At 42.8% G+C, this 17,263-nt stretch overlaps 1 protein-coding gene across 1 annotated transcript in view; it reads right to left on the reverse strand.

Moving 5' to 3' along the window:
• FAM219A (family with sequence similarity 219 member A) overlaps positions 1 to 15,989 on the reverse strand; it is a 125,872-nt gene extending 109,883 nt beyond the window's left edge. Inside the window, exon 1 of the mRNA XM_088456851.1 lies at positions 15,890 to 15,989. Coding sequence (XP_088312977.1) covers positions 15,890 to 15,926 — 37 coding nt within the window. The 5' untranslated portion in view covers positions 15,927 to 15,989. The remainder of the gene's footprint in view (positions 1 to 15,889) is intronic.
• Between the last annotated feature and the right edge of the window lie 1,274 nt (positions 15,990 to 17,263).

A 17,263-nucleotide genomic window follows, 5' to 3' on the forward strand; every position in this document is an offset into this window, starting at 1 on the left:
ACGCCAATTCTGTGCTCATCATCCCGAGACCCCGATACTGTGCTCATCATCCAGAGACGCCGATACTGTGCTCATCATCCAGAGACCCCGATACTGTGCTCATCATCCCGAGACCCCGATACTGTGCTCATCATCCCGAGACGCCGATACTGTGCTCATCATCCCGAGACGCCAATACTGTGCTCATCATCCCGAGAACCCAATATCGTATCATTATCCTGAGACCTGATAAATCTGCTGTAGGGAGGACACTGATGTGCTGTAATGGGTGCACTGGTCATGTGTACAGATTGACTGTACTCGGTGCACTGATCAGGTGCACTGATTGGCTGTACCGAGGGAACTGATGGGCTGTAGCTGGAGCACTGATCAGGTTTATTTATTGACTTTTGCTGGGGCACAAAAATGAGACACTGGCTAATCGGTTGCAGTTCCTGCACTGAATAATGGAGTCTGGCAGATTATAGCCACATATTACACATTACAGAAGTAGAAGAAGAGTCACTATCACACAGAGGTAAATACTAACATCTTATTACATGTACAATATTACAGTCTATCAGCAAAGGACAGAACATTATCAGACCTATGTACATGGAGGGTAAGGAGAAGCTCTGCAGGTCTCCTATTCCCAGTGATGGGAGAGGTCAGTGCTCAGGCAGGTACTGATGACGGCCAGTCTCCTGGATGCAGCCCAGGAAACTCACCATCCGCTATAATGACAATGAGCAGTGAGGCAGAGCGGCTCTGTCTACGGAGTAATAGCCGCTTCACGCCAAGGTGGCCGAGGAGGAAGCGCGTTCAGAAGGTCAAAGTCATTCACGGAGGAGAGTAATAAGGTAGAGAAAATACAATACACAGCGAGAACTGTCTCATAGTCCAACCCAGGCACTGTGCATACTGAGCCAGTCTACCCTACACTGTGTGCATGCACTCTGTGCCAGGCTGTGTACATGCATACTGAGCCAGTCTACCCTACACTGTGTGTATGCACTCTGGTTCAGTATGCATGTACACAACCTGGCACAGTCTGCACTACACTATGCAAATTCACACTGACCCTGTTTGCCCTACACTGTGTGCATGCTTACTGAGCCAGTCAGCCCCACACTGTGCGCATGCATACTGAGCCAGTCAATCCCACATTGTGCATGTGCATTCTGAGCCAGTCAGCCCCACATTGTGAGCATGCATACTGAGCCAGTCAGTCCCACGTTGTGCATGTGCATTCTGAGCCAGTCAGCTCCACATTGTGCGCATGCATACTGAGCCAGGGGAGATTTGCGAAAAATAGGAAAAAAAAGTGACCCCTGCAGTACATCCCATTATACCCACAGGCATCTGTGCCCACCTAGCGGCTACTACGGTATCACTTTAGGACCCCCCTTATATCTGAAGATACTGCTCAGCTGATCCTTACTGACTAAAGGGCATTTAGAGGTCTCGTCTTCAGTACAGGTGATCAGTCATCATTCAGACCCCTATATGTCCAGCAACACTGCTGTAAAATCTTAAAGACTTAACTATAGTAAATGCCCCCTATCTGCCCATTCTCCCATCTCCGGCAGATGCTGCCATCTGGCACAATCACGCCCCCTATAGGCAGCCTCCTGTCACTGCGGCTCAGACAGGTATATTGTTGCGCTGTCCTGAAGGTCTTTCATGTTCACAGTACAGAAGTGTGAGGGGGCGAGAGGTGCAGCTTATAAGGGACACATCCGGGGCCTATTCACAGCCTCTCATTGGTCGCTGCTGGTCTACAACAGGTGGTTTCCAGATCCTCTTATCCCGTTACAGACAGAAATGTCCGGAAGTCTCTATACCACAGAGAACATTAATCATTCACGAGAGACAGTCTTCTTTTCAGTGTACGGTCTCTGTGCTTATTCCCCTGGAAGACGGTAATGCAACATCTGGTGCGTTTACCGAGACAAAACAAATGTCGCTAACTAGTAACACATATACCTACTGTATACAGCAAAGCTCAGAAACAACCTGAGGAACATCAGCACAACAAACTGTATCACTCTGTATACGGTGTAATAGATGTGTATTATGGTCATGTACAGCGGTCAGGACATGTTGGGGGTGTAGTGTCCTATGTCTGTATACAGTGTAATAGATGTATTATGGTCATGTACAGTGGTCAGGACATGTTGGGGGTGTAGTGTCCTATGTCTGTATACAGTGTAATAGATGTGTATTATGGTCATGTACAGTGGTCAGGACATGTTGGGGGTGTAGTGTCCTATGTCTGTATACAGTGTAATAGATGTGAATTATGGTCATGTACAGCGGTCAGGACATGTTGGGGGTGTAGTGTCCTATGTCTGTATACAGTGTAATAGATGTGTATTATGGTCATGTACAGCGGTCAGGACATGTTGGGGGTGTAGTGTCCTATGTCTGTATACAGTGTAATAGATGTGTATTATGGTCATGTACAGCGGTCAGGGCATGTTGGGGGTGTAGTGTCCTATGTCTGTATAGTGTGTAATAGATGTGTACAGCGGTCAGGACATGTTGGGGGTGTAGTGTCCTATGTCTGTATACAGTGTAATAGATGTGTATTATGGTCATGTACAGCGGTCAGGACATGTTGGGGGTGTAGTGTCCTATGTCTGTATACGGTGTAATAGATGTGTATTATGATCATGTACAGCGGTCAGGACATGTTGGGGGTGTAGTGTCCTATGTCTGTATACGGTGTAATAGATGTGTATTATGATCATGTACAGCGGTCAGGACATGTTGGAGGTGTAGTGTCCTATGTCTGTATACAGTGTAATAGATGTGTATTATGGTCATGTACAGCGGTCAGGACATGTTGGGGGTGTAGTGTCCTATGTCTGTATACAGTGTAATAGATGTGTATTATGGTCATGTACAGTGGTCAGGACATGTTGGGGGTGTAGTGTCCTATGTCTGTATACGGTGTAATAGATGTGTATTATGATCATGTACAGCGGTCAGGACATGTTGGGGGTGTAGTGTCCTATGTCTGTATACGGTGTAATAGATGTGTATTATGATCATGTACAGCGGTCAGGACATGTTGGAGGTGTAGTGTCCTATGTCTGTATACAGTGTAATAGATGTGTATTATGGTCATGTACAGCGGTCAGGACATGTTGGGGGGTGTAGTGTCCTATGTCTGTATACGGTGTAATAGATGTGTATTATGGTCATGTACAGCGGTCAGGACATGTTGGGGGTGTAGTGTCCTATGTCTGTATACAGTGTAATAGATGTGTATTATGGTCATGTACAGTGGTCAGGACATGTTGGGGATGTAGTGTCCTATGTCTGTATACAGTGTAATAGGTGTGTATTATGGTCATGTACAGTGGTCAGGACATGTTGGGGGTGTAGTGTCCTATGTCTGTATACGGTGTAATAGATGTGTATTATGATCATGTACAGCGGTCAGGACATGTTGGGGGTGTAGTGTCCTATGTCTGTATACGGTGTAATAGATGTGTATTATGATCATGTACAGCGGTCAGGACATGTTGGGGGTGTAGTGTCCTATGTCTGTATACAGTGTAATAGATGTGTATTATGGTCATGTACAGCGGTCAGGACATGTTGGGGGTGTAGTGTCCTATGTCTGTATACGGTGTAATAGATGTGTATTATGATCATGTACAGCGGTCAGGACATGTTGGGGGTGTAGTGTCCTATGTCTGTATACGGTGTAATAGATGTGTATTATGATCATGTACAGCGGTCAGGACATGTTGGAGGTGTAGTGTCCTATGTCTGTATACAGTGTAATAGATGTGTATTATGGTCATGTACAGCGGTCAGGACATGTTGGGGGGTGTAGTGTCCTATGTCTGTATACGGTGTAATAGATGTGTATTATGATCATGTACAGCGGTCAGGACATGTTGGGGGTGTAGTGTCCTATGTCTGTATACAGTGTAATAGATGTGTATTATGGTCATGTACAGCGGTCAGGACATGTTGGGGGTGTAGTGTCCTATGTCTGTATACAGTGTAATAGATGTGTATTATGGTCATGTACAGCGGTCAGGACATGTTGGGGGTGTAGTGTCCTATGTCTGTATACAGTGTAATAGATGTGTATTATGGTCATGAACAGCGGTCAGGACATGTTGGGGGTGTAGTGTCCTATGTCTGTATACAGTGTAATAGATGTGTATTATGATCATGTACAGCGGTCAGGACATGTTGGGGGTGTAGTGTCCTATGTCTGTATACGGTGTAATAGATGTGTATTATGGTCATGTACAGCGGTCAGGACATGTTGGGGGGTGTAGTGTCCTATGTCTGTATACGGTGTAATAGATGTGTATTATGATCATGTACAGCGGTCAGGACATGTTGGGGGTGTAGTGTCCTATGTCTGTATACAGTGTAATAGATGTGTATTATGGTCATGTACAGCGGTCAGGACATGTTGGGGGTGTAGTGTCCTATGTCTGTATACAGTGTAATAGATGTGTATTATGGTCATGTACAGCGGTCAGGACATGTTGGGGGTGTAGTGTCCTATGTCTGTATACAGTGTAATAGATGTGTATTATGATCATGTACAGCGGTCAGGACATGTTGGGGGTGTAGTGTCCTATATCTGTATACAGTGTAATAGATGTGTATTATGATCATGTACAGTGGTCAGGACATGTTGGGGTGTAGTGTCCTATGTCTGTATACAGTGTAATAGATGTGTATTATGGTCATGTACAGCGGTCAGGTCATGTTGGGGGTGTAGTGTCCTATGTCTGTATACAGTGTAATAGATGTGTATTATGATCATGTACAGTGGTCAGGACATGTTGGGGGTGTAGTGTCCTATGTCTGTATACAGTGTAATAGATGTGTATTATGGTCATGTACAGCGGTCAGGACATGTTGGGGGTGTAGTGTCCTATGTCTGTATACAGTGTAATAGATGTATTATGATCATGTACAGTGGTCAGGACATGTTGGGGGTGTAGTGTCCTATGTCTGTATACAGTATAATAGATCTGTATTATGGACATGTACAGCGGTCAGGTCATGTTGGGGGTGTAGTGTCCTATGTCTGTATACAGTGTAATAGATGTGTATTATGGTCATGTACAGTGGTCAGGACATGTTGGGGGTGTAGTGTCCTATGTCTGTATACAGTGTAATAGATGTATTATGATCATGTACAGTGGTCAGGACATGTTGGGGGTGTAGTGTCCTATGTCTGTATACAGTGTAATAGATGTGTATTATGGTCATGTACAGCGGTCAGGTCATGTTGGGGGTGTAGTGTCCTATGTCTGTATACAGTGTAATAGATGTGTATTATGGTCATGTACAGTGGTCAGGACATGTTGGGGGTGTAGTGTCCTATGTCTGTATACAGTGTAATAGATGTGTATTATGGTCATGTACAGTGGTCAGGACATGTTGGGGGTGTAGTGTCCTATGTCTGTATACAGTGTAATAGATGTGTATTATGGTCATGTACAGCAGTCAGGACATGTTGGGGATGTAGTATCCTATGTCTGTATACAGTGTAATAGATGTGTATTATGGTCATGTACAGTGGTCAGGACATGTTGGGGGTGTAGTGTCCTATGTCTGTATACAGTGTAATAGATGTGTATTATGGTCATGTACAGTGGTCAGGACATGTTGGGGGTGTAGTGTCCTATGTCTGTATACAGTGTAATAGATGTGTATAATGGTCATGTACAGTGGTCAGGACATGTTGGGGGTGTAGTGTCCTATGTCTGTATACAGTGTAATAGATGTGTATTATGGTCATGTACAGCGGTCAGGACATGTTGGGGGTGTAGTGTCCTATGTCTGTATACGGTGTAATAGATGTGTATTATGGTCATGTACAGTGGTCAGGACATGTTGGGGGTGTAGTGTCCTATGTCTGTATACAGTGTAATAGATGTGTATTATGGTCATGTACAGCAGTCAGGACATGTTGGGGATGTAGTATCCTATGTCTGTATACAGTGTAATAGATGTGTATTATGGTCATGTACAGTGGTCAGGACATGTTGGAGGTGTAGTATCCTATGTCTGTATACAGTGTAATAGATGTGTATAATGGTCATGTACAGTGGTCAGGACATGTTGGGGGTGTAGTGTCCTATGTCTGTATACGGTGTAATAGATGTGTATTATGGTCATGTACAGCGGTCAGGTCATGTTGGGGGTGTAGTGTCCTATGTCTGTATACATGTAATAGATGTGTATTATGATCATGTACAGGGGTCAGGACATGTTGGGGGTGTAGTGTCCTATGTCTGTATACAGTGTAATAGATGTGTATTATGATCATGTACAGCGGTCAGGTCATGTTGGGGGTGTAGTGTCCTATGTCTGTATACAGTGTAATAGATGTGTATTATGGTCATGTACAGCGGTCAGGTCATGTTGGGGGTGTAGTGTCCTATGTCTGTATACATGTAATAGATGTGTATTATGATCATGTACAGGGGTCAGGACATGTTGGGGGTGTAGTGTCCTATGTCTGTATACAGTGTAATAGATGTGTATTATGATCATGTACAGCGGTCAGGACATGTTGGGGGTGTAGTGTCCTATGTCTGTATACAGTGTAATAGATGTGTAGTATGGTCATGTACAGCGGTCAGGACATGTTGGGGGTGTAGTGTCCTATGTCTGTATACAGTGTAATAGATGTGTATTATAGTCATGTACAGTGGTCAGGACATGTTGGGGGTGTAGTGTCCTATGTCTGTATACAGTGTAATAGATGTGTATTATGGTCATGTACAGTGGTCAGGACATGTTGGGGGTGTAGTGTCCTATGTCTGTATACAGTGTAATAGATGTGTATTATAGTCATGTACAGTGGTCAGGACATGTTGGGGGTGTAGTGTCCTATGTCTGTATACAGTGTAATAGATGTGTATTATGGTCATGTACAGTGGTCAGGTCATGTTGGGGGTGTAGTGTCCTATGTCTGTATACAGTGTAATAGATGTGTATTATGATCATGTACAGCGGTCAGGACATGTTGGGGGTGTAGTGTCCTATGTCTGTATACAGTGTAATAGATGTGTATTATGGTCATGTACAGCGGTCAGGACATGTTGGGGGTGTAGTGTCCTATGTCTGTATATAGTGTAATAGATGTGTATTATGGTCATGTACAGCGGTCAGGACATGTTGGGGGTGTAGTGTCCTATGTCTGTATACAGTGTAATAGATGTGTATTATGATCATGTACAGCAGTCAGGACATGTTGGGGGTGTAGTGTCCTATGTCTGTATACAGTGTAATAGATGTGTATTATGGTCATGTACAGCGGTCAGGACATGTTGGGGGTGTAGTGTCCTATGTCTGTATACAGTGTAATAGATGTGTATTATGGTCATGTACAGTGGTCAGGACATGTTGGGGGTGTAGTGTCCTATGTCTGTATACGGTGTAATAGATGTGTATTATGGATCATGTACAGCGGTCAGGACATGTTGGGGGTGTAGTGTCCTATGTCTGTATACAGTGTAATAGATGTGTATTATGATCATGTACAGTGGTCAGGACATGTTGGGGGTGTAGTGTCCTATGTCTGTATACAGTGTAATAGATGTGTATTATGGTCATGTACAGCGGTCAGGACATGTTGGGGGTGTAGTGTCCTATGTCTGTATACAGTGTAATAGATGTGTAGTATGATCATGTACAGTGGTCAGGACATGTTGGGGGTGTAGTGTCCTATGTCTGTATACAGTGTAATAGATGTGTATTATGGTCATGTACAGCGGTCAGGACATGTTGGGGGTGTAGTGTCCTATGTCTGTATACAGTGTAATAGATGTGTTGTATGATCATGTACAGTGGTCAGGACATGTTGGGGGTGTAGTGTCCTATGTCTGTATACAGTGTAATAGATGTGTATTATGGTCATGTACAGCGGTCAGGACATGTTGGGGGTGTAGTGTCCTATGTCTGTATACAGTGTAATAGATGTGTATTATGGTCATGTACAGCGGTCAGGACATGTTGGGGGTGTAGTGTCCTATGTCTGTATACAGTGTAATAGATGTGTAGTATGACCATGTACAGGGGTCAGGACATGTTGGGGGTGTAGTGTCCTATGTCTGTATACAGTGTAATAGATGTGTATTATGGTCATGTACAGCGGTCAGGACATGTTGGGGGTGTAGTGTCCTATGTCTGTATACAGTGTAATAGATGTGTATTATGATCATGTACAGCGGTCAGGTCATGTTGGGGGTGTAGTGTCCTATGTCTGTATACAGTGTAATAGATGTGTATTATGGTCATGTACAGCGGTCAGGACATGTTGGGGGTGTAGTGTCCTATGTCTGTATACAGTGTAATAGATGTGTAGTATGACCATGTACAGGGGTCAGGACATGTTGGGGGTGTAGTGTCCTATGTCTGTATAGAGTGTAATAGATGTGTATTATGGTCATGTACAGCAGTCAGGACATGTTGGGGGTGTAGTGTCCTATGTCTGTATACAGTGTAATAGATGTGTATTATGGTCATGTACAGCGGTCAGGACATGTTGGGGGTGTAGTGTCCTATGTCTGTATACAGTGTAATAGATGTGTATTATGATCATGTACAGTGGTCAGGACATGTTGGGGGTGTAGTGTCCTATGTCTGTATACAGTGTAATAGATGTGTATTATGATCATGTACAGGGGTCAGGACATGTTGGGGGTGTAGTGTCCTATGTCTGTATACAGTGTAATAGATGTGTAGTATGATCATGTACAGTGGTCAGGACATGTTGGGGGTGTAGTGTCCTATGTCTGTATACAGTGTAATAGATGTGTATTATGGTCATGTACAGTGGTCAGGACATGTTGGGGGTGTAGTGTCCTATGTCTGTATACGGTGTAATAGATGTGTATTATGATCATGTACAGCGGTCAGGACATGTTGGGGGTGTAGTGTCCTATGTCTGTATACAGTGTAATAGATGTGTATTATGGTCATGTACAGTGGTCAGGACATGTTGGGGGTGTAGTGTCCTATGTCTGTATACAGTGTAATAGATGTGTATTATGGTCATGTACAGTGGTCAGGACATGTTGGGAATGTAGTGTCCTATGTCTGTATACAGTGTAATAGATGTGTATTATGATCATGTACAGCGGTCAGGACATGTTGGGGGTGTAGTGTCCTATGTCTGTATACAGTGTAATAGATGTGTATTATGGTCATGTACAGTGGTCAGGACATGTTGGGGGTGTAGTGTCCTGTGTCTGTATACAGTGTAATAGATGTGTATTATGATCATGTACAGCGGTCAGGACATGTTGGGGGTGTAGTGTCCTATGTCTGTATACAGTGTAATAGATGTGTATTATGGTCATGTACAGCGGTCAGGACATGTTGGGGTGTAGTGTCCTATGTCTGTATACAGTGTAATAGATGTGTATTATGATCATGTACAGCGGTCAGGACATGTTGGGGGTGTAGTGTCCTATGTCTGTATAGAGTGTAATAGATGTGTATTATGGTCATGTACAGTGGTCAGGACATGTTGGGGGTGTAGTGTCCTATGTCTGTATACAGTGTAATAGATGTGTATTATGGTCATGTACAGCGGTCAGGACATGTTGGGGGGTGTAGTGTCCTATGTCTGTATACAGTGTAATAGATGTGTAGTATAATCATGTACAGTGGTCAGGACATGTTGGGGGTGTAGTGTCCTATGTCTGTATACAGTGTAATAGATGTGTATTATGGTCATGTACAGTGGTCAGGACATGTTGGGGGTGTAGTGTCCTATGTCTGTATACAGTGTAATAGATGTGTATTATGGTCATGTACAGCGGTCAGGACATGTTGGGGGTGTAGTGTCCTATGTCTGTATACGGTGTAATAGATGTGTATTATGACCATGTACAGCGGTCAGGACATGTTGGGGGTGTAGTGTCCTATGTCTGTATACAGTGTAATAGATGTGTATTATGGTCATGTACAGCGGTCAGGACATGTTGGGGGTGTAGTGTCCTATGTCTGTATACAGTGTAATAGATGTGTATTATGGTCATGTACAGCGGTCAGGACATGTTGGGGGTGTAGTGTCCTATGTCTGTATACAGTGTAATAGATGTGTATTATGATCATGTACAGTGGTCAGGACATGTTGGGGGTGTAGTGTCCTATGTCTGTATACAGTGTAATAGATGTGTATTATGGTCATGTACAGCGGTCAGGACATGTTGGGGGTGTAGTGTCCTATGTCTGTATACAGTGTAATAGATGTGTATTATGATCATGTACAGCGGTCAGGACATGTTGGGGGTGTAGTGTCCTATGTCTGTATACAGTGTAATAGATGTGTATTATGGTCATGTACAGCGGTCAGGACATGTTGGGGTGTAGTGTCCTATGTCTGTATAGAGTGTAATAGATGTGTATTATGGATCATGTACAGCGGTCAGGACATGTTGGGGGTGTAGTGTCCTATGTCTGTATACAGTGTAATAGATGTGTATTATGATCATGTACAGCGGTCAGGACATGTTGGGGTGTAGTGTCCTATGTCTGTATGCAGTGTAATAGATGTGTATTATGGTCATGTACAGCGGTCAGGACATGTTGGGGGTGTAGTGTCCTATGTCTGTATACAGTGTAATAGATGTGTATTATGGTCATGTACAGTGGTCAGGACATGTTGGGGGTGTAGTGTCCTATGTCTGTATACAGTGTAATAGATGTGTATTATGATCATGTACAGTGGTCAGGACATGTTGGGGGTGTAGTGTCCTATGTCTGTATACAGTGTAATAGATGTGTATTATGATCATGTACAGGGGTCAGGACATGTTGGGGGTGTAGTGTCCTATGTCTGTATACAGTGTAATAGATGTGTATTATGGTCATGTACAGCGGTCAGGACATGTTGGGGGTGTAGTGTCCTATGTCTGTATACAGTGTAATAGATGTGTATTATGATCATGTACAGCGGTCAGGACATGTTGGGGTGTAGTGTCCTATGTCTGTATACAGTATAATAGATCTGTATTATGGACATGTACAGTGGTCAGGACATGTTGGGGGTGTAGTGTCCTATGTCTGTATACGGTGTAATAGATGTGTATTATGATCATGTACAGCGGTCAGGACATGTTGGGGGTGTAGTGTCCTATGTCTGTATACAGTGTAATAGATGTGTATTATGATCATGTACAGCGGTCAGGACATGTTGGGGTGTAGTGTCCTATGTCTGTATACGGTGTAATAGATGTATTATGGTCATGTACAGCAGTCAGGACATGTTGGGGGTGTAGTGTCCTATGTCTGTATACGGTGTAATAGATGTGTATTATGATCATGTACAGCGGTCAGGACATGTTGGGGGTGTAGTGTCCTATGTCTGTATACGGTGTAATAGATGTGTATTATGGTCATGTACAGTGGTCAGGACATGTTGGGGGTGTAGTGTCCTATGTCTGTATACAGTGTAATAGATGTGTATTATGATCATGTACAGTGGTCAGGACATGTTGGGGGTGTAGTGTCCTATGTCTGTATACAGTGTAATAGATGTGTATTATGGTCATGTACAGCGGTCAGGACATGTTGGGGGTGTAGTGTCCTATGTCTGTATACAGTGTAATAGATGTGTATTATGGTCATGTACAGAGGTCAGGTCATGTTGGGGGTGTAGTGTCCTATGTCTGTATACAGTGTAGTAGATGTGTATTATGGTCATGTACACTGTCAGGTCATGTTGGGGGTGTAGTGTCCTATGTCTGTATACAGTGTAATAGATGTGTATTATGATCATGTACAGCGGTCAGGACATGTTGGGGGTGTAGTGTCCTATGTCTGTATACGGTGTAATAGATGTGTATTATGACCATGTACAGCAGTCAGGACATGTTGGGGGTGTAGTGTCCTATGTCTGTATACAGTGTAATAGATGTGTATTATGGTCATGTACAGCGGTCAGGACATGTTGGGGGTGTAGTGTCCTATGTCTGTATACAGTGTAATAGATGTGTATTATGATCATGTACAGTGGTCAGGACATGTTGGGGGTGTAGTGTCCTATGTCTGTATACAGTGTAATAGATGTGTATTATGGTCATGTACAGCGGTCAGGACATGTTGGGGGTGTAGTGTCCTATGTCTGTATACAGTGTAATAGATGTGTATTATGGTCATGTACAGTGGTCAGGACATGTTGGGGGTGTAGTGTCCTATGTCTGTATACGGTGTAATAGATGTGTATTATGATCATGTACAGCGGTCAGGACATGTTGGGGGTGTAGTGTCCTATGTCTGTATACAGTGTAATAGATGTGTATTATGATCATGTACAGTGGTCAGGACATGTTGGGGGTGTAGTGTCCTATGTCTGTATACAGTGTAATAGATGTGTATTATGGTCATGTACAGCGGTCAGGACATGTTGGGGGTGTAGTGTCCTATGTCTGTATACAGTGTAATAGATGTGTATTATGGTCATGTACAGTGGTCAGGACATGTTGGGGGTGTAGTGTCCTATGTCTGTATACAGTGTAATAGATGTGTATTATGATCATGTACAGTGGTCAGGACATGTTGGGGATGTAGTATCCTATGTCTGTATACAGTGTAATAGATGTGTATTATGATCATGTACAGCAGTCAGGACATGTTGGGGGTGTAGTGTCCTATGTCTGTATACAGTGTAATAGATGTGTATTATGGTCATGTACAGCGGTCAGGACATGTTGGGGGTGTAGTGTCCTATGTCTGTATACGGTGTAATAGATGTGTATTATGATCATGTACAGCGGTCAGGACATGTTGGGGGTGTAGTGTCCTATGTCTGTATACAGTGTAATAGATGTGTAATATGATCATGTACAGTGGTCAGGACATGTTGGGGGTGTAGTGTCCTATGTCTGTATACAGTGTAATAGATGTGTAGTATGGTCATGTACAGCGGTCAGGTCATGTTGGGGGTGTAGTGTCCTATGTCTGTATACAGTGTAATAGATGTGTATTATGACCATGTACAGTGGTCAGGTCATGTTGGGGGTGTAGTGTCCTATGTCTGTATACAGTGTAATAGATGTGTATTATGATCATGTACAGCGGTCAGGACATGTTGGGGGTGTAGTGTCCTATGTCTGTATACAGTGTAATAGATGTGTATTATGGTCATGTACAGCGGTCAGGACATGTTGGGGGTGTAGTGTCCTATGTCTGTATACGGTGTAATAGATGTGTATTATGACCATGTACAGCAGTCAGGACATGTTGGGGGTGTAGTGTCCTATGTCTGTATACAGTGTAATAGATGTGTATTATGGTCATGTACAGCGGTCAGGACATGTTGGGGGTGTAGTGTCCTATGTCTGTATACAGTGTAATAGATGTGTATTATGGTCATGTACAGCGGTCAGGACATGTTGGGGGTGTAGTGACCTATGTCTGTATACGGTGTAATAAATGTGTATTATGGTCATGTACAGCGGTCAGGACATGTTGGGGGTGTAGTGTCCTATGTCTGTATACAGTGTTATAGATGTGTATTATGGTCATGTACAGCGGTCAGGACATGTTGGGGGTGTAGTGTCCTATGTCTGTATACGGTGTAATAGATGTGTATTATGGTCATGTACAGCGGTCAGGACATGTTGGGGGTGTAGTATCCTATGTCTGTATACAGTGTAATAGATGTGTATTATGGTCATGTACAGCGGTCAGGACATGTTGGGGGTGTAGTATCCTATGTCTGTATACAGTGTAATAGATGTGTATTATGGTCATGTACAGCGGTCAGGACATGTTGGGGGTGTAGTATCCTATGTCTGTATACAGTGTAATAGATGTGTATTATGATCATGTACAGCGGTCAGGACATGTTGGGGGTGTAGTGTCCTATGTCTGTATACAGTGTAATAGATGTATTATGATCATGTACAGCGGTCAGGTCATGTTGGGGGTGTAGTGTCCTATGTCTGTATACAATGTAATAGATGTGTATTATGGTCATGTACAGCGGTCAGGACATGTTGGGGGTGTAGTGTCCTATGTCTGTATACAGTGTAATAGATGTGTATTATGGTCATGTACAGTGGTCAGGACATGTTGGGGGTGTAGTGTCCTATGTCTGTATACAGTGTAATAGATGTGTATTATGACCATGTACAGCAGTCAGGACATGTTGGGGGTGTAGTGTCCTATGTCTGTATACAGTGTAATAGATGTGTATTATGGTCATGTACAGCGGTCAGGACATGTTGGGGGTGTAGTGTCCTATGTCTGTATACAGTGTAATAGATGTGTATTATGGTCATGTACAGCGGTCAGGACATGTTGGGGATGTAGTATCCTATGTCTGTATACGGTGTAATAGATGTGTATTATGATCATGTACAGTGGTCAGGACATGTTGGGGGTGTAGTGTCCTATGTCTGTATACGGTGTAATAGATGTGTATTATGATCATGTACAGTGGTCAGGACATGTTGGGGGTGTAGTGTCCTATGTCTGTATACGGTGTAATAGATGTGTATTATGATCATGTACAGCGGTCAGGACATGTTGGGGATGTAGTATCCTATGTCTGTATACAGTGTAATAGATGTGTATTATGATCATGTACAGTGGTCAGGACATGTTGGGGGTGTAGTGTCCTATGTCTGTATACGGTGTAATAGTTGTGTATTATGATCATGTACAGAGGTCAGGACATGTTGGGGGTGTAGTGTCCTATGTCTGTATACAGTGTAATAGATGTGTATTATGATCATGTACAGCGGTCAGGACATGTTGGGGGTGTAGTGTCCTATGTCTGTATACGGTGTAATAGTTGTGTATTATGATCATGTACAGTGGTCAGGACATGTTGGGGGTGTAGTGTCCTATGTCTGTATACAGTGTAATAGATGTGTATTATGGTCATGTACAGTGGTCAGGACATGTTGGGGGTGTAGTGTCCTATGTCTGTATACAGTGTAATAGATGTGTATTATGGTCATGTACAGCGGTCAGGACATGTTGGGGGTGTAGTGTCCTATGTCTGTATACGGTGTAATAGATGTATTATGGTCATGTACAGCGGTCAGGACATGTTGGGGGTGTAGTATCCTATGTCTGTATACAGTGTAATAGATGTGTATTATGATCATGTACAGCGGTCAGGACATGTTGGGGGTGTAGTGTCCTATGTCTGTATACAGTGTAATAGATGTGTATTATGGTCATGTACAGCGGTCAGGTCATGTTGGGGGTGTAGTGTCCTATGTCTGTATACAGTGTAATAGATGTGTATTATGATCATGTACAGCGGTCAGGACATGTTGGGGGTGTAGTGTCCTATGTCTGTATACAGTGTAATAGATGTATATTATGATCATGTACAGCGGTCAGGACATGTTGGGGGTGTAGTGTCCTATGTCTGTATACAGTGTAATAGATGTACATTATGGTCATGTACAGTGGTCAGGACATGTTGGGGGTGTAGTGTCCTATGTCTGTATACAGTGTAATAGATGTGTATTATGGTCATGTACAGCGGTCAGGACATGTTGGGGATGTAGTGTCCTATGTCTGTATACAGTGTAATAGATGTGTATTATGGTCATGTACAGTGGTCAGGACATGTTGGGGGTGTAGTATCCTATGTCTGTATACAGTGTAATAGATGTGTATTATGATCATGTACAGCGGTCAGGACATGTTGGGGGTGTAGTGTCCTATGTCTGTATACAGTGTAATAGATGTGTATTATGATCATGTACAGTGGTCAGGACATGTTGGGGGTGTAGTGTCCTATGTCTGTATACAGTGTAATAGATGTGTAGTATGATCATGTACAGCGGTCAGGACATGTTGGGGATGTAGTGTCCTATGTCTGTATACAGTATAATAGATGTAATAGATGTGTATTATGGTAATATATATAACTTACCTAGCTTGACTTGTAGTGGAGAAGGTTTATAATTCATTGACACCGTCTCCCCCTCTCTGATGTCGCAGTCTCCATCTGAGATTGCTGCTGCCGCAGGGTCCTGTGGGACAAGGAGAAATGTCAGATTACAGTTATATAGCCTCCGTCACAGTGCACACAAATAAGAACATTATTTTTATTATTATTGGTTTGAGCACACTGAGTATGTTACACCTCCCTCTTTGGACTGTTCCGTAAGCGCCTGAGCAGGTGAGTTGCGGAGCCGTTCGCACTACTGGGGACAAGCAGAGCAACTTACATATTGAGGGGCTCACCCTAGAAAATGTGCGCAGAGCGACTCGCCCAGTAATGCTTGTACTAATAGGCGCATTAATAATGAGAGGCCGGATGTGGCCGCGCCATATTCATCAAACTGAAAGATTTTAGGTGTTTGCGTATCGGAGCAAACGTCATCATTACATGTCGTCATTTCCCGATGGCCCACTCCTTATGTGAAGGAGCTTTGGGGTTCGAGGTGGGATTTAAATGGACCCAGATAATGAATTGGCCCCACAGTGATATAATAACACAGTCATATAATGGCACAGTGATATACTGACACAGTGATATAATGGCACAGTGATATAATGACACAGAGATATAATGACACAGTGATATAATGACACAGTGATATAATGACACAGTGATATAATGACACAGAGATATACTGACACAGTGATATAATGACACAGAGATATAATGACACAGTGATATACTGACAGTGATATAATAACAGTCATATAATGACACAGTGATATAATGACACAGAGACATAATGACACAGAGATATAATGACACAGAGATATAATGACACAGTGATATAATGACACAGTGATATAATGACACAGAGATATAATGACACAGTGATATAATGACAGTGATATAATGGCACAGTGATATAATGACACAGAGACATAATGACACAGTGATATAATGACACAGTGATATAATGACACAGTGATATAATGACACAGAGATATAATGACACAGTGATATAATGACAGTGATATAATGGCACAGTGATATAATGACACAGTGATATACTGACAGTGATATAATAACAGTCATATAATGACACAGTGATATAATGGCACAGAGATATAATGACACAGTGATATAATGACACAGAGATATAATGACACAGTGATATAATGACACAGTGATATAATGACACAGAGATATAATGACACAGTGATATAATGACAGTGATATAATGACACAGTGATATACTGACAGTGATATAATAACAGTCATATAATGACACAGTGATATAATGACAGTGATATAATGGCACAGAGATATAATGACACAGTGATATAATGACACAGAGATATA

The sequence above is a fragment of the Taudactylus pleione genome, unplaced genomic scaffold, assembly GCF_031769625.1.
Source record: "Taudactylus pleione unplaced genomic scaffold, aTauple2 ptg000722l, whole genome shotgun sequence".
In the NCBI taxonomy this organism is placed as follows: Eukaryota; Metazoa; Chordata; class Amphibia; order Anura; family Myobatrachidae; genus Taudactylus; species Taudactylus pleione.